The sequence below is a fragment of the Sinohyriopsis cumingii genome, chromosome 15 (assembly GCF_028554795.1).
Source record: "Sinohyriopsis cumingii isolate HCF-2022 chromosome 15, ASM2855479v2, whole genome shotgun sequence".
Lineage (NCBI taxonomy): Eukaryota > Metazoa > Mollusca > Bivalvia > Unionida > Unionidae > Sinohyriopsis > Sinohyriopsis cumingii.
The window spans coordinates 146,846,998-146,870,408 of NC_142975.1; the positions used below are offsets into that span (position 1 = coordinate 146,846,998).

At 35.0% G+C, this 23,411-nt stretch overlaps 1 protein-coding gene across 2 annotated transcripts in view; it reads right to left on the bottom strand.

The window, feature by feature from the left end:
* The window catches only part of LOC149783008 (uncharacterized), a 108,505-nt gene extending 87,957 nt beyond the window's left edge, over positions 1–20,548 (bottom strand). The window contains exons 1-4 of one of the 2 annotated variants that reach the window (XM_089934578.1): positions 20,216–20,548; positions 10,083–10,175; positions 3,927–4,046; positions 2,083–2,190 (exon numbers count right to left, since the gene is read on the bottom strand). In XM_089934578.1, the coding sequence (XP_089790704.1) occupies positions 2,083–2,190; positions 3,927–4,046; positions 10,083–10,175; positions 20,216–20,227 (333 nt within the window). In that variant the 5' untranslated portion in view covers positions 20,228–20,548. Of the gene's footprint in view, positions 1–2,082; positions 2,191–3,340; positions 3,504–3,926; positions 4,047–10,082; positions 10,176–20,215 lie in introns of those variants that run through there. The other variant, XM_089934579.1, reaches the window with a different exon arrangement.
* Between the last annotated feature and the right edge of the window lie 2,863 nt (positions 20,549–23,411).

Genomic DNA, 23,411 nt, shown 5'->3' on the forward strand with positions numbered 1-23,411 from the left:
TGCATTGAGCATGCAACCATATTGTGATCGAGTTAGCATTTTGGAAAAATCATATTTTACTTCAAAAATTGGTGCCTTCCTTCAAATATGTTACCCAATTATAACTTAGGAGAATTGGTAAAAGGTAATGGGAGTTACATCCCCTTATCCCAGAGAAGACTCTATCTTTGATCCCTAAAAGTGTCAAACACTTTCAAATCTGGTGATATGTATGGGTTACAGTGGGTTACAGTTATGTAAAATAACCACATGTAAATTACCATGTAAATTCGCAGAAGTCAAGTGGCCAAGTCATTGTGAAACTGCTGGGACCAACCTGGGAATACAGCATGTTGTACTGCTATTAAAGGCCACACCAGGTCAAGATAAGCCCTTCTCTGAGGTAGAAGACAGACAGTAATCTTTCTCCCAATCTCATGGCTTGAAAAATGCCAGTTAGGGAACAGCTGATGATATGCTCATAGATACTGAGAACCTCATGAGTAGAAATGCGCACAAAATTCATTTGGTCTTGGGTTAGTCCTCTATATGCAGAGTGAAAAACCCATCATATTCAGTATGATTGAGCCTGAACTGAAATATCATCCTTTCCTTCCTTTAACTGTAGAAATAAACAAAATCTCTCTTTCTGCACTAGCTCTGTTCATTCCAGGTAAAACTTAAAGACCCTTGCAGAGTCTTGAAAATGCCCAAGAAATTAAGGGTCCAATAAAGAAAGGGGTTACACAACAAACTGCCCATGAATAGGCGCCTATTCTTAGCAATGAAAGCAGGGAGTAAAATTGAACCATCACAATGAAACTGCAGATATTTTGTATTGACCAACAATGTGTGTATCTCACTGATTCTACATGCTATAGCTAGAACACTAGGATGCAGGTTGGGCCTGTGAGAGATCTGTCTATCTGGCAGATCTATTGCATATGTCTTCCACATGACCATCGAAGAACAAGTTTAACAACAACACATGTAATGTAAATGCAGCCTTATGAAGTTCTTTAAAAAAGGCAGAAGTGGATAGAAAAGCATCTCTTTCTGTAAGCTGTAGGTTAACAGCCACTGTTATGGCACTGGCAAGAGTGTATTGACACACTCTGAACCAAACAAGCACCATCCAGGAGACTGATCCCCAAACATGGCCAACTAGAATATCAAATGGTGTTGAAAATCTGTGTTCAGCTTGGTGGAACATAGCCATGGAAACTAATTCAAACAAAGAGCCTATTGCAATGATGTACAGTATGTAATATTGGACAATGAGTGAAAGAATATATATATATATATATATATATATATATATATATATATATATATATATATATATATATATATATATATACACTCACTAGGCTAAGAAGACATTATTGAAATGAATGCACTGCAGACATAAGGGTTGGGAACCAAATGGCACTGAAATGTACACTGCATGATGAAGTGAGATCAATAAAGTGTAAAATTTCATCTTGGAAAGAAAAAAGCAAGAAACAATTAGTGATCGAGTATACTTCCCTGTGTGAGAAAACTCCTCTGACTCACCACAAAGGTGAACAAAGCACCAAGTGAAAACAGCTCTGCAAGGTCTCTAAAAGAGCATCCTTCCTAGCATGGCTGGAAGTAGTAAGTGATCACTCTTGTCTTACCTGTGTGGACACATAGCTTTTTATCCATACTATTATAGTACTTTTGGTTTTAATTTCACTTACAATAATTGGAATAGAAAAGTGCATTGTTTGAAACCTGAATTTGAACTTTTGCATGCTAAGCAATATGTGGGAAGAACTTACTGATGACAACTGTGAAATAGGACAAATTTGATAAAGTAAAGCAAATCTGGTGTAAAATTAGTTGTGTAGTATTCTTAACTGGAGAAAGAATGTGACCATTTAATTAAATGAGTATCATAGAAGAAATTCTATCTGGAGAAATGGGACTGGCTATGGATACCAGGAGACCATTAAATAAGTGACAATTAGGGCAAGTTTTATCATATTTAGAAACTATGTAGAGAGTTCTGGAATTCTGTCTGATCTGGAATCTATTTAATATCATGCATGTATTAACTGAGGAGAATATTTAAAATACCTGGCTCTTGAGTAAAAGGTCTGTGTTGCATCGCAGAAAAGCCTCCACAATAGAAGAAGAAACATTGTTACTTGTTTTTAGGTAGGTAAGTAAAGCTGCATCTCCCACCTGTAATTAAAAAATTAAAAGTTTGAACTTAAAGTTAGCCTGAATTTTTTTTACATTCCCAATTTGCTTTAATTCTCAAAGAATAAAATGGCAAGCTTTGCCTTTCATCATCTATCAAGTAATCAGTGTATAGTTAAGAACTCAAATGGAAAACTGATCATTTGCAGGTTATGCACATTCCATCATACAATTACATCTAGAACACTCAGACTCATTATAAAGCCCCTCACTGTCATACTGCCACACTTATAACACAGGTAATGCCATATATCTCATTACATATGGTTAAACTTTATTTAATTATCGCTAATTAGTTTATTTCACTTTATTTTAGTCTTTGGCTCATGAGAACCATTTGATTTCACAGCTGTAAATACTCTATTTTTCTGCTTTAATTCATTTTTATAACAGCCTTGTTGGAACATCCCTTAATGTAAGACTCCCTCACATAATATGTATGTCATTTCATGACTACCATGATGACATTATAAAAAGGGTGCACCGAACATGCATCTACTAACAATACATCATCTCCTAGGTGTTAAAATTAACAATATAGAGGACTGGTACAAATATTGTCCAGACACTGATGTCCTAGATGAGGCTAAAAATGCTTGTGGTACATATACATATAAGGAGAATGGCAACATGTTACTGAGAAAGGACAGATGTGATGAGATAATGTGCTTTTTTTATATTCAAAAGCTGGAAATTTGTTAAATAGTTGTAATTTTTGTTTCTCTGCATGCTAAAAACTTGGGTCAGTGATAATCTTCACTCTTCTGAAGCCAAAACTTCCAAACAAAGTTTGCAAATCTCCTGATCTGTACTAAGCTGACTGTTCTGTCACATGTATGACTTGAAGTCTACTCAAACTAAATGATTTTCTAATATTTTGTTGCTTTTAAAGTTGCATGAATAAAACTGAATATTAAAAGTGCAGGTATTTCACTGATTGTTAAAATGCAATCAAATATAGCTTTCAGAGTGAGTCTTTCCTTATGGGGATTTATTCTTCATATATCTGGCCAAAAGTTTTTCAGCCAAAATTCCCACTTTGGGTAAAATATCACTACAAGTCTCAATGAATGTCTTTCTAAGACTCAATGAAATCTAACTCTCAGAGAGAAAACGATGATCCTAATGATACCTGTCAATAGTGGTCAAAACCTCTGACTCGTCTTTTCGTCCTTTATTTACATTTAATACTAAGTAGCCCAAGCCACTTCGCAATCTGGCCCACGTTTCTGTCAGCATTTTTACCATGGTTCTCCTGAACCTATTTGGATGGCTATAGATTTAAAATTTACCTCCTGTGGAAAAAGATGTTCACCATCTTAAATACTTCCGTAGCATTAGAACAGACATGGATAGTCAGTTATTACTTATTAAGGTCTTTCAATGCTAAATATATTTAAAAAAATGATTTTTGTACCACACATACTAGAAAATATATGATGCTGTATACTAATGACACCATAGTACATATTCCAATACATTTTAACGAATCATTTTACATCTTGTAAAAATATTTAAAAATTTCACTCGAAAATAATTAAAAATTTAATTTGACAAATATGTAATAATAAGTTCCATCAAAATAAGTATACGGTTTTCTTGATGCATTTTAAAATTATAAAATAAACAAAATATTTAGATCTTGGACATGAAATGAAAACTACCTCACCCACTGAATACTGAAAACCATGGGTTACAATGCAAATATAATTTCGTACCTCATTGCAATCATTTGTGTTGAACCCATAATTATGTAACTGATAGATCAACTGTACGGCAGAGTCAATGTCTTGAAGACTCAACAAACCCTCTAATAGGGAATGGTACACACAAACATTCTGAAATGAAATGAAATTTAAAATTGACATTTAAATAAAAATGCTAATACTTTATGTATTTAGCAGCAAATAAGCATTATACCTTTGCCTTTCATAATTATTATTACTCTCCACTGTATATAAATATTATATAAACGAGTGTCTCCACCATCTTGCTGATTCTGCATTCATTTGATGGGATTGATACAAATTCCAATACTGCTGTGTACATCAATAGACCACCCTAATTATATCCCACACCCCCAATTATATCCCAAAAGCCTAAAGTCTCCATCTCAAATAGTATATAACAGTTGTGTGACATTACTCATGCACTCAAGCATGCATACCCAGACTGGGAGGATAACAAATTCCCCACCATTTCTTTTTGAAAAACATGGGAATAATGATAATCAAGTGTTTCAAAGGATGATATCATTGATCTAAAACTACAGTCCTACAGGTCTCTGTCAGCCAAAATTGATTTCATACCCAAAACTATGAATTGGAAAACCAAACTTAACATCTATATGGGAGATAAATTTTCTGTCTCTGTATGTGTAATTATTTGGATAAAAAAGATATCTGTATCAAAGAAAATCACTACATCAGTATTTTCTCTTGCTTGTTTTAGGAATGTGCTATACCTAAGCTCTCTCTAGTGATCCTCCGCCTCCTACTGGGTACAACCTGCCCTCCTTGGAGGCATTCCTTTCTGAACATTTAATACATGGCATATGTGATTAAAGATGTCAACAAGTATCCAGGTACATGGGTACCCACCCATTAAGAATAACCTGGGTAATAAAATAAGCAAACGGGTACCTGTTAAAAAATAGTATTCTAAGTTCAGATCGAGACACAGAATAACAATCATAGTTCGAGTTCATGTTATGTGCGCATGTATTCATCATCACAGGAGCTTGTATGGCTGTTTACAATTTACTTGTCATACACTTCTCCCATCTCTCACGTGACCTATTTAAGAATCAATGCTGATATTTAAAGCTAGACCATCCTAACTTCGTGCCTGTTCATGGTTCATGCAACATTTTTCTTGCAACTTAAATGTGCTTGTTTTGAGAGCCTGATGACATTAACTAGGTCAATACCTTTCGTCAACAGCGACAGTAAGTACTGATTAAAAAATATTTGATGAAGTAAAATTTAAATGCGTACTACAATTCAAATAAATGAAAGCACAATATAACTGTCCAGTTTAACTAATGCCATTTTTGCCTCAAGTTTGTGGCCCTAGAATGAGTATTGGCTGTTGAAGTCAGGGCCGCTGTTCACATATTTACTGGACTCTTTTTATTAGTGGGAAACCCAAGGCAGATATTTTTGTAATGGCAAAGGCAACACAAAAACTTTACCTGACCATACGCTTCTTTTACCATGTTAGGAAACAATTAATGAAATGGACAATAATACAGAATGAAATTTTTCACTGAAGTATTTAAATTTAAGGAAAATCTTTGTTATTTTATAACACTGAAAAAAATCTAATAAAAATAAACCTCATGTGTAAATATGGTAATTTTTGCATTAATTTTACTTTAAACAGTTCCAAGAAAATAGATGGTATTCTTGAATGTGAAACCACTTGTCACAGATTCATTCTATTTTGATACTACATACGTAGTGGACCAATCTAAATTGAAAATAAATGGTACCAGATATAAAAAAAGGACTTTGATGATGTGACTGTTGGATGTTATTTTGACTGAAAAATGTTAGAGGAGAGAGATTTTGTTAAACTTAAAAACTCCGGACCGTTGTTAAGGGACAAACCATGGCATGTCAAGGATACTACTATAGTCATCATTTGTGGATTTTTTTACTATTTGTGGAAGTTACTGCACACATGTATAGTAAAAGTCACATGGATCATATATATGCATTTACTCATTTTAAATTAAATTTTTTAAAAATTTCTTTAACCAAAATATATTCAGTCCTGATTATTGAATAAACTGCACCTTAACTGTCACCAAGAAACTTCCAGACAAAAATTATCTACTGCTATGGACTTTCACAATGTTGGCTATGTACAGGGCCACAGAGAGCGATCAGAAACACCCAGGCCTCTCTTAGTTCTTGTTCAAACAAAAAAAATTTAATAAAATTAAAAAGTGTTGTTCAGTTCAGGCACCCTTATGGGCCCAGGCACCGGGGATATATCCCCAGCTGCCCCCCCCCACCCTTTTTGGCCCTGTCTAAGTACTGAACTTGGGTCAAAATCATCGCAATCGAGGGATGTACGAATTTGTTTATCAATATGCGTAGCTTTCATTGTGACATCACAGCATGCAACATTTAATCTGGATTATACACACATTAAAAACTTTTCTATTAGTTTCATTTTAGACCTAACATCATCTCTGCTGAACTATTTTTCTGACCTTACATTGAAATCTCAAGTGTAAATCTAATCCTATATGCTCATTGTAACGATTCAAAGATTTGTTTTTCATATTTTGTCCTTTTAATGATCTAACTGTACATGTATCAGTGGGGATCTATTCTATTTCAAATCATCATACACATCTCCCTCGATAACTCACGCACATCGGGGTCCACAAACATAGACCGCACTATAAGTGAGGACACGAGTTACTGAGAGACCTCCCAAAAATCTGCTTGACAAAAGACATCCAGAGCTCCATGGGGAGGGGGGGCTAGCTGTTTAATGACTGAATCCTTGTTTTATAATCCCGTCGAGAATAATTGTCAATAAAGCGCTTTTTCTGATGAAGTTGCTTGTTTATCTGTAGTCGTCATATTTATTTCAACATGTCCAACATCTGGAAGATTGATAACATGATTCCAACTGGTTTCAACAACAAACACGGTATCCAAAAACATTCGTGTATTATGTCATGTCTTTTTTTATAAGTCTGGTTCCCATAGTGATGTTTAATAGTTTTTGAGAAACAAGGAGTCTAGGAAGCATGGAACTAGACTAACTGTTGATACACTACCAAACAAGATTCCTTTTTTTCGAAAAAAGATATATTCCGTAAGACAATCGTCTACGTTGATACTCAATTTTTTAATTGTTCACTTACCAAAATATTGATACCGTGATTTCATTGCAAGTAACATTGAAACTTCTTATCATCCTTGAGAATATCTCAACGTGTGAATTCGGGAATCTGAAACTCGTTTTCCCCACAATGGTCCATACCTGTGAAACAAAGCTCTTAATTTTATGAAGTACTCATTTTGCTTGGTTGTCTTGCTATCTTTAATCACAGTTATGATAGAGTAGGTTAATTTAAGGTAATTTAATTAGGATTGCATACACAATAACATTTACTATAGTGTTCAATTGATCAAATGAAATGAGTTGCCCGACATATGACCAGAGCTGCTGGTTCTTAAGCATGTAGGAATTGTATACCTTTTAACATTTTTGTTTATTCCACCTTTTATTTGACTCAAAAGACATAATTAACATGATAATAGAAAAGGAGGCTTGCTTTTTATTTAGTGCAACAATAGAACAAATGTTTCCACTAGTCCAAAATGAAAACACAGTCTGCACTTAATTAGGTTCTCAGAGAAATGCTCAAGGACATAGCTGTTATGATAGATTGACACATTTTAAGTTTAGTTACAGGAGGACACATTGCATTTATGATGATTACACTTAAAAGGAACTAAATGATAGAAGTAGAACACAAATTTCAATTTATACAAAAAAATTATTTAACTGATATTTATTTATCAAAGTACTGCTTCCACTAGGCGTGACATTTTCATTGATCGAAATTTCCTTAAGTATCATTAATTACGGTGTAACAAGAATGTTGTTTGGAAAGAAAATGTAAACAATTTTGTGACTTCTTTTTAAAGCTGATATTTTCATAATGTTGATTAAAATTTCCATGTCCTATCTACCACGTTTTACGATAAAACGAGCGATATATCAGTTTCCGTTACCAATTTTGATCGCGATTTCTTCAGAACAACAAACAGGAATTAATGTTTTGTTTTATTTTTGGTTTAAAAAATAGGATCCTGACCCCATGTTAAAAGCAGGTTCGCAAGTTATCAAGGGGTGAGTTTTCGAGGGAATGGTGTATTTTTACATGGAAATAAACCATCTGTATTGACCATAAATTATTACCCCTACTATGTGAGTTACCTTTCCTACCCCATTCCATTATTTTCACATTCCTATATGTGTATGATCATGTTTTTCAGTTTTGAACATCAATAGAAAAAAGCTCCTTCCTCACACTAACTGTTATTCCTATATCACATGACATCAAAATAGCCCTTTGACAGGCACATCATCACTTGTATAACAGCACACCATTAATATCTGCTACTTTTCTATTGCTTTAATTGTAGTTGTTATGAAATAAACCTTTGTTCTCATAAAATTCCAAGGAGTTTCCACTGAACCGTTTGGTGTAAACCAAACAATATATATTCTTCCTGTAAATAGAGAAAAATTATAAATGGAAAGTTTGCCTTTTTTATGCTTTATCTGTCCTGGCAGGATGCCATTTTGTTAATAATCTATACTATGTAGCCAGAAGAAATATAATCTTGTATCATACATTGGTTTTGGATAAAAAAATTCCACCCTTGATATCAAAACCTCATGTCTGTAACATCAAGTGGAATTTTTCTATTCTGTACCAATTTATATAATGAATTCTTTTGGTCCCTAAAAGATTCTGGTGAAATAAAAAACATCACAATAACTTTAGTCTCTGATAATAAATCAGTTTTAATACATGTCATTTTCTAACTTTGTAAGAACTACCTGAATCAGCAATAAATGAAGGGAAATCTGGAAAAAAGGAATACTGTGGTCCCCATTTTATGTTCTAATGTCAGTCCTCTGTGGTCCCCCTTTTATGTTCTAATGTTAGCCCCTCTGCAACAAAAGCCTACAAAAGTGGGACAAACTTGCAACATGAGAGACAAATCTGTAAAAATAGAGACAAACTTGTCAAAAGACAAATTTGTAAAAAGGTACTAAAATTTATGTGTCAGTCAAGGGGAACCTCTGTACTAAATTTTGCATCTCATAAATGTCAAAATTCTTGTAAAATTCTTGTACATTCCAAAAATTTCAGACAATCAACATTTAGCAATTTTACTTATCATGTCAATCATTTTACATGTACATAGGGGACATCTCTAAAGTATGTATACGAAACTCAGCCAGTTTCTACCCCCTCCCACCTCCTGTTGCACAGCGTACACTTTTGTATATATAAAAAAATGGTGTACATATGATTGTACATCCTCCCCACAATAGCTGGGACAAGCTTTGACAGATGAAGTTTAATACATTTATTAAAAATAAGCAGTTTTTAAGTTCTAATGCTATTTATTTGCATTTTACCTTGTAAACAGTCATTGCTCTCTTGTTACAGTCATATTAGAAACTAAAATTATATTAGAACTCTTCTAATAAAGAAGCTTATGTATATTGACTCCCCCGATGGTGTAGAATGTGCATACTTCTTAACAGTCACCCCATTCACCCTCCCCATAAGCAGGCGTACACTTTTGTCAAAACTGCTCCCACCCCCTCCATGCACGCATAATTTATTGATGTCTCCTTAATACACTGAAAAATTACACCATGATAATTTCCTGTTTTGGTAATTTCATCCAAGTAAATTTTCAACTTGTGAAAATAATGTACATAGCACCCCTCTTAATAGCTAGTAAAATACAATATGTAATCCCAAACAGGACAGATTAAAATATTACATTACTGATTACATTTTATGATAAACTATCTTTCAATTATCCATTCCACAAGTTCATCACTCAAGATGAATTAATAAAAATGGTAAAACCTTAAAATTTTGAAATTTGGAATCCATTACACTTTATTCATAAGTATTTAAGCATGAAACAAATGTATATCAACTGTGATATACTAAGATGTAAATATACTTTATTAATATCAAATGAGTTTAGAAGAAAAAAAAAGAGAAAATTTTAATTTAGCATGTTTTCCAGAGGCCTCAAAGAATCAGTCTCAGTAAATAAGAAATGGTAAACATTCATATTATATACCTTTATGTACAATGGCAGTCTGTCTCCAATGGAGTGGAGCAATTCGAGGACTCTTGTGTGGTCAAGATTTCTAACAGCATCTCTGATATTGTTCTGATAATGAAAAATTATAAAATATTAACATTTATGTCATAATACTGCTGGTATTTAATACTGTATTACATATAATCATTACAATGCTAGTATTTGATACTGTATTATATATAATTGCCATAAAAGTAGTATCTGATATTGTATTACATGTGATTCTCATAACACATGTATTCAATACTGTATTACATGTGATCATATCAGTAATATTTTATACCATACATGTGATCATGTCAGTAATATTTTATACCGTACATGTGATCATATCAGCAATATTTTATACTGTACATGTAATCATATCAGTAATATTTTATACCATACATGTGATCATATCAGTAATATTTTATACTGTACATGTAATCATATCAGTAATATTTTATACTGTACATGTAATCATATCAGTAATATTTTATACTGTACATGTAATCATATCAGTAATATTTTATACTGTACATGTAATCATATCAGTCATATTTTATGCTGCACATGTGATCATATCAGCAATATTTTATACTGTACATGTGAGCATCATACCAATAGTATTTGATACTGTATTATGTGATCATCATACCAATAGTATTTGATACTGTATTATGTGATCATCATACCACTAGTATTCAGTACTGTATTATATGTGATCATGTAAAGCCACCTCCAAGGACAAAATCTATCTTTGTTCTGGATTTAGTGAGTGTATCCTTAAAATTAGCTATTGATTTTGATATGTTGTCAGCACCAGAGATTTCTGTATCTATGTGAGTGAGAAATTCATTTTGTGCATCAAAAGCTTTATCTCTTCCAATGACCAAAGCAAGCATCTGGGACTGCACACCAAGGGTTACCCAAACATACCCAGTGGTGAGCAAAACCTCGCAAAATGTCCAGCATGTAGTTCATAAACACATTTTTGCCGCTTTGTCTTTGTTGTGCACCACATATGTGACATGCTGTCTGATCCTCAAGCATATAATGATTGGTTTCATATACAGTGGAGTCTGATCAGTGTCATCACTAGGGTTGGTGTCACCCAGTACGGTAACTCATGGTGTCACCCCCATGAACCTCCTCCCTGCACAAAAATTCAAACATTGTTTAGTCATTTTGGTGTCACCCCCTCTGTTGGTGTCACCCGGTGCAGTCAGCACCCCCCTTGTGATGTCACTGAGTCTGATATCGAGGTGAGCAGGCCTTTGACATACTGGTATTCCAGATTCAGATTCATCAGCAGGCCCTCTGGGAATGTAACTGATATACATTCTGTTCAGGTCATTGATTATGGCATGTTTTATCAGTCATTCATCCCCTCTATTCATGAAAAAGTACAGATGGACTCATATTCATGTCAGTGCCATTTTCAATTAGTTCCATCCCATTTTGCCAGGCATGGGGCACTTCATCTGATTAAGAATCTATCTCACCTGGTGGTAAATGCAAAAGCAAATTCCGGCAGTCCTACCATCATGCTTACATTAAGTCAAATGGCATTGGACTTTGGAACAATTGGCAACAGCTATCATGGATCACAGATGCTAACTCCACAAAAAGTTGTCACACACATGGTAAACTTTACTTAACTGTGACAACATCTTTAATTGTCTGCATTTCCTGACTTCAAGTGATCACAAACCTAAATGGTTTGGCTGTAGTACTTTCTCAACACATTGAAAAATGTTGTTTCTCAATGAAGCATTATCCTACGTATACACATCAAGGTACAACAGCTGGTGGATCTGAACTCCCTCTACAAACATCATAGTTAAAGACACCTCTGAGACTTGCTATTAAAGTGCAGTAATTGTGGCAATGCCACCCCTATTGTTCCCTGATGGTTGAACCTCACTGGACCCTCTACCCGTGTGGTGCTCCAAGAGATTATGTACAGCCTGGGGTGGTATAATAGTCTGGATGAGTTTAGTAATAACAAAGGCTGTTTATTAATTCTGCTTCCGGAAAAAACAGGACTGAATCAAAAAAGAAAAATGTATGCTTAATGGCTACTACATTTTTGGCACACTTGCCAAACTAATAAATGAATCCATTCCTCAAACAACTATTAGCTACTGCATTACAACTGGGCATGCCATCACTATGCCCACCATTATTTATCATGTTGAGGTTGATGACATTAAAAATCCCATAAAAGTTGTTCTTGAACCACTTCAGCAAAACTTTGGATTGAGAACATCAATGAATTTCTTATTCTTCCTGGTAGTGTTATGGAGTCAATGTATCCCCCACCATATACATCAACATCATATGGTTCTACATTCATTTAAACCCCAAAACTCTACTGGAAACATTTAAAATTAAAAATACAGCATCATCATCCAAGTGCAGTGCTGAAAAAGATAATATAGCCCACTTCCCTAGGGCCCCTTTACATTTCAGATCAGACCCCTCCTGAATTCTAAGTGAATTGTTCATCAGGCATGTAAAACAATCTAATCTGCATGAGAAAACATGGAATGTAGTGATGAAATATACAACTTAATTTCAAGTTGTTGAAAGACCAGTAAATTATTTATATTTATCCCCATGTATGTCCCTTACATTTATAATGATCGTCCTCTTACCGTACTCCAATCAAAAACTAAACTTGGTGTACAAAGCAATGCATGTAACCTTTAAATGAAGAACACGTTACATTGATTACCTACAATCAGTGCTCACCTGGCATTATCATACATATGATTTCTTTACTAAAATATTTATTTTTATGGCTGTCTACTGCACATACTGTATCACATCTGAAATCTACCACTTTTGAAATTTAACATTTTGTGTATTTTACATAACTGAAAGGAAAACAGAACCATTCTATTAAACATTACAGAAACCAGTGAGAACCAGTCTACCTGGACCGGAACTGTTCCAGCAGTAACTGTGACTGGTGCAGTGGTGCGTGGCCGAGTAATGGGATTAAGGCTAACATGTGTCTATAATAAACTGTTAACTTATTACATTACTGATATAATCTGGAGTGTTTAGGCCAAATGCAGGATGTTTTTTAAGTAATTTAGGGGTCAATGGTCCGGCATCATTGCTTTTGAGTCTCTGGTAAAAAAAAATCAACCTTGGAGATGAAAAGGAAAGACTGATCTAAAAATGATATAGGCTGAAACACTAAAGTAATGCAACACTGGTTAAACATATTAAGCAGCATCTATTAACAACATCAAAAGTGTAAAGGGAATGTATAATGCAAGGCATGCTTCAGATGCTAATGAATAACAACACCACTGATTCAAGGGCTAAAAGGACATTGACAGAGTAATTGGACAATGGTTGATATCAGGACATGGAGGAAAATATGTGAAATAGTTCAAGGTCTGAATAAACACAAGTCAATTTAATATGATTTTGTTTATTTCTGTTCGTACCTATTTACCATGTGCTGACTGAAACAAAATGTAACACAGTATCTGACCGCATATCTAAGGTGCTGTATGACAATTACATCTATGAAGTAAGCTCACCCTCAATAAAATCAATATACAGCTTGAAGAACAAAATATGGAATGCATCGCACAAGGCAAATACTTTAATTGTCATTGATGAGGCGGCAGGAAACAAAATGACAACTGAAGCACACAAAATTTTGAAGTCTCACTGAAAATTCAACATAAATGTGAGTCGTGTGGTGTCCATCAAAACTACAAAAGCAGAAATAAGCAGAAACAATGCAAAAGCTGGAATGATACCTTATCTGATCTCACGCTCACCTAGCTCACTGCCATCATATTAATGTGCTGCTCCACAGTGCAAAAGTAAAATGTCTGCTTTCCAAAAATCTTATAAAAACCATGGGGTTACCAGAGGCGCTATGGCAGACGTTGACACAATAAGCATGGCTGTGCACACTGAAAAAGCCCTCAGCTACAATTCTCTCACCAAAAATGACAATTATTTGCTTGAAGTAGACCGGAATGGCTTGTATTATTTGCCCAAAAAATTGCTTCCCCTCCATAGGTTCTGATGCATTTGATTGAAGATATCGGATATTTGATGACAACCTACTAATTAGAATGTTTATACACACTCTGTTGATAATGTGCGCCCTGATAACTCATGCACTTGCTTATAATATGGTGTCTTTCATGGATTCAATTTTTCTTTAAAAAAATATTTTGAAAAACGACCACTTTGTGTTAAAAAGTAAATAAAATCGCAATTGCTATCAGAATTGGTAGATGAAACCTTGTTATTTTGCTCAATTTATTGTTGAAAATGGCAGTTAGCACCCAAATTTTGGAATCAACATTGTCAAATTTGCAGATTCAAAAAGAAATCACTTATTTTATTTGATTTTATTGGAAAAATATTTTCTCAGTACTACGCTGTAAATAATAATACATGGTCAAAATAGCAATGAATGAAAAACTCTGGTAAATGCTAACTCAGGTGGCATTATTGAAAGATATAAACATATAAATATGTCTTGACAGGTGAATTTATGTTTGAATCTTTTAATTCTGCTTCAAAGTAAACAGTATGTAATCATTTCATGTTAATTTCTATTAAAACATGATAAGAGAATTGACCATCACATCGATAACCATGAGCACTTCTATGTGCCAGCTGTGTTTCGTTCTACAGCTTGAGGAAATGTTTGCTGCACTGTAAAACTCGATTAAAAGAGACCTGTGTTGCTTTACCACATTAAGTACGTCTTTTGTATGAAATTAAGTAAGGAAGGTACAACAAATAAAAAGCAAAGGCATGCAAATTCTAGCTCTTGTGGTTACTATCATGTCTCAAAATCAAACCATTTTATTCCACTAATCCAACATGGTTTAAAATATTACGTACATTAATCAGCAATGTATCCTAACCATTTGTAAATGTGATCATGGAGAGTATAAGAATCAAGCAAAAGGCAGTGAATGAAAAACTTTGTATCATAGATAGGATTCATAATGGTGAAGTGAGATTGAACTTTGCAGTGAATTCAAAATTCCACAGTTAACACTCAGAGTTTGGCTCAAGGATGAGCAGAAATTTCATTATTACATGTACTTGCATTATGCTGAGTCTGTAATGTTATTTGTTATTGAAGAATAACTGCAGAAGGCATTCTATACTATTTATTAAATACAAGACATCAATACGGCTAGGAAGGCATGTAAAGACTGCCCTGAGAGTATGTTTCCCATGGAACATAAACCCTAGTGAATGTATAACATAAACCAGCTGTTGGTGTACATCAGTTCTAATCCAGTGTGGAATATCTGATTACCTTTACTGTCAAGTGATACTACAAAGCTAATTAGATAAAGGCTTACACTACATCTTCCCTCCTGAGAAGTTTAAATTAAAATGAAATGTGATCTGATGACTGCATTTCTAAAAAGCTATATCAGCTTCACTTTTACAAGTTCAGAGTCTCAGGAGGTTTGACAATCTTCCCAAAAATGTGGTATATCCATTTTGACTGGTTGGCATTGCTTTGCTTTCATCTGAGTCAGTCAAAGTATCAGGGTTTGAAACAGTCACTCTTAGAGGCTCCGATAATGTAGTAGGCATGTTAATTAAATTTCTCCTATTACACCATGTATCTCCCTCGTCAGTTACGACCATGTATGAATGAGGTGTAGATGCCTCAGACCTAATAATTCCTGAAGAAAAATAATCTTAATCCATACTTTATTCCCTACCTTAAGTGATTTCATGTTTCAGGTGCGATGCCAACGATCATAATTTCTCTTTTGAGTTTGCTTTTGATAGTTTTCTAATTTCTTCAGTTTCATTAAATCTGGCCATTTTGGTTCTAAGTTGTTTGGTGCCATTGGCAAAGTAGTTTGTAATTTTCTTCCCATCAATAATTTGGCAGGGCTGTATCCGTTTGGTAATGGTGTTGTGTGCTATGTAAAAAGAGCTATATAAGGATCATTTGCTTTTTTTAAGCATTCTTTTAATTGTTTGAACAGCTCTTTTGGTGAGACCATTGCTCTGTGGATAATTTGGACTACTTGTAACATGCATGAATCCATAATTTTCGCAAATTCTTTGAGTACTGCAGATGTGTATTGTGGACCATTATCTGAAACTTATACTTCAAGTATACTGTGTTGAGCAAAGACTGATTTGAGATGACTGACATTTGCTTTGAACCTGTGCCTTGCAGTTTTGCTATTTTGATGTATCGTGAGAAATAATCAATCACCAAGAGATATGTTTGACCATTCAGTTCATACAAGTTTGAAGCGAGTCTTTGCCAAGGTCGACATGGAAATTCATTTGGTATCATTGTTACAGTTTGATCTCTTGAGTTTTCGCTACAATTTTGACAAGATTTTACCAAGTGTTTCAGCTGAGTACTTAGTCCTTTCCACCAAACGGACGTTTTGGCATCTTCTCAGCATTTAACTATGCCTTGATGACCATCGTGAATTCTCTCAAGGATTTCTTTTTTAAGTGATTCTAGTACAACTAGGTGTGAACCTTTCATTAAAAACCCATTTTGAATTTAAATTCACCTCTATCTGCCCAGTACGATTGCAGTTTTCCATCAATAGTGGATTTCTCTGGCCACCCCTTTTCACAAAACTGTACAAGTTGTTTGCAAATCGAATCATTTTGATATTCAGACTTTATTTGTTCAAGTCAAGTATTTGATGCAGGCAAATTACTAACTATGAAATCAACATAAGCATTATTTTCAGCCTGAAATTCTCTGTCACTCTCAAGAGTGATAAGTTAAAGGTGCTCTGGATAGAGCATCAGCAGTTAATAGATTTTTGCCAGCAACAAGAACTATACCAAAGTTGAATCTCATCAAATACATTTTAAAGAGTTGAATTCAAGGGGGTAAATCTCCCAAGATTTTTGTGCTCATTGGTGGTACTAATGGCTTATGGTCAGTTTCAAGTTTGGATTGTGACCCAGTTAAATAGCTACTGAAGCATTCACAAGCCCAAGTGATTGCAAGAGCCTCTTTTTCTATTGAGCATAGCATTGCTCAGTTTCTGATATACCTTGCAATGCTAACACCACCAGTCTCAGAGTGCTACCGTGCTTCTACTATAGCACAGCACCTAGTTCAAATGAAGATGCATCTGCAGATACAACTATTTCTCTATTTGGATCATAATGTGCTAGAGTTGGTGATATCTCTGAAAGTTTGTTCTTGATCTGGATCCCTAGTTGACCAGTTTTTACCTTTCAAAAGCTCACATAATGTTTTTGATTTTTCTGCCAGATTTGGACTAAATTTGCCAAGTTGATTTGCCATACCAAGAAATCGTCATATCTCTGTTATGCATTTCGGAGTTTCCATTTCAGTTATAGCTTTGACTTTTTCCAGATCAGGTTGGCAACCATTTTTGTCAACAATAAGCCCAAGAAACCTAATGGATGGTCTAGAGAATTCACTTTTCAGTGTTCAAAGTGACACTGGCCATTTGAATTGATTTCACAACCATTTCTAGCCTTTCATCATGCTGTTTCTGTGTTTCCCCAAAACAAGAATATTGTCCATGTGAAAAAGTGCTCCCCCATGTCGCTCCCGAGTTTGTCCATGTGAAAGAGTGCTCCCCCATGTCGCTCCAGAGTTTTGACATTCTTTTCTGAAAAAATCAGGCGTGGAACTGATTCTGAATGGAAGGCAATTGAAATAAAACCTACCCAAAGGAGTAATGAAAGTTGTAAGGTGGCGTGAATCTTCTGACAGGTTTATCTGCCAAAAGCCTGAGTTTGCATAAAGTTTAGTGAAAAACTTTGCACCTGCTAGTTTTGCAAGGGATTTTTCAACTGATGGTAGTGGGTGGTTTTCTCTTTTACCTGATTCATTCAGTTTAGTTAGATCCATGCAAATTCTTACCATACCATTTGGTTTTGGAACAACAATCATTGCCATGCACAATTCAGTATGCTCATCTACTTTTGAAATAACACCCATTTTTTCCATTCTATCCTACTCCTATTGAACTTTATTCAATAAAGGGATAGGAACCTTTCTTGGGGTAGATAAGGCATAAGGTTTGGCAATTTTGTCCAGAGTTATGTTACAGAACCATTTTGTTTTTGATAGACCTTTAAAAAAAATTGGGAATTTCTTGTGATAATCCCTATCTAAATTTATCAATTTATCATGACTTTGCTTGCATTTTGTGACTTTTTATCTGAGGCATTTACTGAGGATATATTTACCTGTTCAATAATGGGGCCCCGAGTGGCCGAGTGGTCTAAAGTGCTCTCCATTACGGATCACTGCCATCTCACCTCTGTCTGCATGGGTTCGAGTCTCAGATTCAGCCAATGTGGATATGTGAGAAAGCTTGCCAGTAGCTTCTCGAGGGTCGGTGGTTCTTTCCGGGGATTTCCCGGGTTCTTCCTCCACCATTAATACTGGCCGCCATGTATAGCCTATCGTGTGCTGAAAAATGGCGTTAAACCCTACAACAACAACAACCTGTTCAATAATCTTGAAAGCCTGAATCGCGGGCCTGCCCAAGAGTGCCTGATTCTGTCCCTTTACAACAAATATGTCTTGTACACTGAATGCATTGTCTGATTCCAGTCCACATGTAAATTTTCCCAGCACTTTAAGTTCAGAGTTTCCAGGTTCATACAGTTTTTGATCAGACTTTGATAGTTTTCAGTCTCCGATTTCTCGTAAATCAATCTTAGGAATTACAGTCACATCAGCTCCAGTATCAATCTTGAATAAAAGTGAAGTATTGTTCAATCTCACACGTGTTATCCATGGCTGACATAGACATCCAGGTTCCGCTCTAGATTCTATTATGTGAACTGCTGATTTTGACAGACATCATTTTGCGCAGTGTACCCTTTTCTTACTCTTGTAGCATTCTGCTTCTCTTGTTGGACACTGGTCTCGAGAATGATTAACTTTCTTTCCACATCCATTGCATCCTTTGTTGTTGACACTACTCTGTTGAACTTTGGGGATTATTTTTTTGTTTCCCATATTTCAGTGAAGACAAATTTACTGCATCCATTGCAGTCATTTGTTCTCCAGTTGTTCATATAGTTGATTGTTGCTTTTTCACAGCCTCATTTTGTTGAACTTGACTAACAGCATACTCTAGAATTAGATTTGCATCTAACAGCAATTTTTCTGACAGCTTTGAATCTCGCAGTCCAACAAGTCAATCTCTGATCATTTCATCATGCAGTGGCCCAAAATTACAATTATCTGTTAACACATAGATAGCTGTAAGAAAGCTGTCCACTGTTTCTCCCTCTTTTCTTTGATTAAATTTTGCTCTTTCAAAAATTACATTTCTCTTTGGAATGAAATATCGCACAAATCTATCCATCACGAGCTTCCACTTCTTTTTGATCTTCCTCTTTTAAGTTGAATGAAGATGAAATGTCATCAGCCTCACTTCCCATGGAATTAATCAAGGTATTTACTTGAATTTCTTCCTCTTTTTCACTAAGTCCAGATGCTTGACGAAAGCATTCAAAGCACTGAAATCACTTTTCCCAAAGAGTGCAACGATGACCACAACCCTCCGCTTGATTCGACTTTTCTCACGTGTCTTTTATAGTCACTGTCTTTTGAACGTATATGTGTAGTTTTTCAGTCTCCTTTTGATTCTGAAGCGATAAAAGACGCGTGAGAAAAGTCGAATCGAGCGGAGGGCTGTGGTCACCATTGCACTCCTTGTGTTCATTTATATAACCAAAAAGGTGATTTCATGTTGTCAGAGATTTGCTGTACTTTATTGATAAAACGTCAGACTCCTGTGGTCGCATCAAGGAGAAACTGACAGGGTGACCATCGTCCAGGTAAAATGGGCAGAATATCGTCTGCTAATGACCTTAATGGGAAGCATCTTTGCTGTATATTCATGAAACTAACAATAAAACATGATATTGACAAAAAAGTTATTATACGACTTACTTTCTTTTTCTCTGACACTAGTCATGTCAGACAAACGGGGGGGGAGGAGAAGGGGGTGACAACTTTCAATAAACATGATGCTGATGATGAGAACTGAGTCTATAAAGTGCTCGTTATATTTATGCAGCATGCACTATAGAAAAGAACATAAATTATGTTAAACTTTGCAAACCATGTATTCCATCCTTTTTCTGTTTGATTATCCAGTCAATCATTGCGTAGAAAATTGTGAATATTAACTGACATCTGTCTGGAATTTGGTCCTCTATGCATCAAGGAAAACAGCTGATCATATCCGAAGACCGAAATTAAACGTTCCATGTATCACGAAAGAGTCCAATACGGATCTTTCATTAGCCGTTTGTATAAGCCAAATTTGCAATCAAAAGAGATTCGTTCAGTTCATCAAACAATGAATAATGTTCATATTTGTTAGAAAATTTATTTTAATAATTTAGTTTGATTCCAGCACCCGACTCGAAAATTCTAACATTCGTATTTGATGTTGGGCGACAACTTGGAATAATTAGACAATTTGGAATTCTAAATTTGGCCCTACACTCAAGTTCTTGAAAAATGTCAGGAGCACGCAAAACGATATAAATACACAGGACCAACAGTAATCTCTACTGAATATTTGTTTTACAACAACATAGATCTAACAATGATAGACTTTATTAAAGGCATACAATTTAAAATCACACAATACAAAACTTCTAACAATCATCATCTTTATAAAATTATACAATTTTAAATTATATTTCTAAAAATTTCACTTTCTAAAAAAAATGAAAAATTCACATCGTAACACTCTAAACAAAATTACGTCGTAATAATTACTATTGTACAAAGTGGGCACTGCATTGCAGTACTATAATACACTGATCAGAAAGAGCCATATATTACTCATACGTGTATGATATTTGTTATTTATATTATTGTTTATTATTTATTTATAAAGATGTACGTATGCAGCTAAATAAATTAATAAAATCATCTGCACTTTAACATCTTTTGTACAATATAATAAATGATCATACTTACAATTCATAAAGTGTAAGACTTTTTTGAAAGTATATCGCATATATAACCCATTGTAGATATAATTCTCATACATGTAACTAGCATTAAGGTAGTGTACTCATGGTTGCCAAGTAATGTAATCAAGATACCAGAAATGAAAATGAAGGACAGAATGGTTGTCTCAGTCTCTTGGTTTGATCAAATGTTATACATCAGATTGTTTCCAAAGAGAATTTCAGTACTGTTCAACTGTGACACAGTAACAGTCACTTCAAACTAGTCTTTTGTGGACTAAATTGCTAAAACTGGCATTAAACAGGGATGAATGTGATGTTCTGTACATTAAAACAAAATGTAATGTAATAAATGTAGTGATAAAGCCTTACAGCCAAAACACGACATGTCTTAAGAAAAATGTAATGTTTTACTCACAAAACCCCGACAGTCATAAAAACACGATTTCCTGTAAATCTTTTATTCAAAAACAGACCGACAACTGTTGATACCGTGATGTATGTCCAGCAAATGTAGCCTGTATAAAGAGTAAACAATCATGTTTAATGCTAAAGGAAGACAATCACTGCCATCATAGGGCAGTTTGTACAATTAATTGCCATTGCCATGGAGGTAGTCCGAGTTTCCTCTGGCCCTTGCCACCCCATATTTTGATATTTGGACATAACCTAACAACATAAATGTCCAAATATAAAAAAATGGGGTGGCAAGGGTCAGAGGAAACTCGGATTACCATGGAGGTAGTTAAAAGAAAAAGGTGGTCGAATATATATAACACCAGCTTAAGAACTTGCTACTTAATTCAGTAACAATAGCAAAGGTATTTTTGTACTGCACGTCTTCCCATAGTGCAATCCCTAGTAGTGCAATCCCATTGTTTCAAGAGATGTATGTTACAGATACAAAAATTACATGCAATTGCCTTGAATGAGACCGCTGAAGCCAGATTTGTGAAATATTGTTTGCTAGCTTGTGATGAAAAGCAACATTTCGTTGGAGTCAGATTTTACACCATATATAAAACGCAAGACATGATTACTTCTGTACTTGGAACACTGCTAGTTTGATTCATTTTTAACGATAAATGTCAAAACACATCAGATGTAATTCAGAAAAGGATGAAACATTTGTGAAGCAAGCAAAGTCGAGGAAAAAAAATCATGTTAGAACTTTGACAAAGTTTTATTTTGTTAGATACAATAGTATGGGCTGGAGTGGCATTCCATTCTTTGCACATACTTTAAACACGATATTGACATTTTCAGCTAGTGCCTACCTTCAGGAAAACTGTGGCGTTTGGTAGGGTTGGGGAGGGGTGCTCCCAATATATTATTTAAATTACCATAGAAGTCCCACCCCGGGCTCTATTTTGTAGGGAGTGAAAATAGTGATAGAGAGAGGTAAACATCTGAGCCCCCAGGTAGCAATGCCGAAAGTTAAATTAATTAGAACACGAAAGGTGAAATTCAAAAGAAAAACAATTTAATACAATTCAATATTCAATATGATAATAATTTCCCAATCACTCATCTTTCTCTCAACCAAGTGATAGCCTATTACATCCTTTGATTTATAGTGTGCGATCGCTTTTCCACCTGCCCTTGTTTTCTACTCATCTTATCTCTCTTATCCCGCCACTTTCTTCTCTCCTTCCGACTTCCATCCTATTTCATCCTCCTAGACTGCTTCTTATCCAATTCCTCCTCCTCGACTCCTTTTCCTCCTCCTTCTTGACTCAGCTCTCCGACTAGCCTTCGATTCACAATCGACTTCTCCACTAGTCTCTATTCCGTCTCTCTCTTAGAGACTCGGGACATAAACCCCACTGGAAGTCGGTCCCCTAAAAGCTTGCTGTGAAAACACAAAGACGCTAGCATATTTCCTTAGCCATCTCGTCTCACACTAAACCAACAATCAATCACCAGATAAAGGATATTATATTTTTCGGTCACGCATTCGTCCACATCGAAATACCCATACGCTCTTGTATGGTAAACAACGTCGTAATAAAGCACGGTATCAGCTACTTATCATTCAGACATCAATAAATTGGGTCACATCATTATATATATATTCTTAATCGCATCATGCTGAGCAAGCACAGCAGTCATAAGCATTTCTGTACATTACACTCCCACAAGTGCACTCAAATATTCAAATCTCCATATTAACTAATTTTACACATTGCAACCATTTTCCAAAGTGACAATTTAATTCAACAGTAAATGCACTAGTTTACTATTAAGTAACCAAATAGCGAATTACAATATTAATTCTAACCACGAGCAAGTAATTAACATAATTACTTTACATAATCATAGCTCATTTCT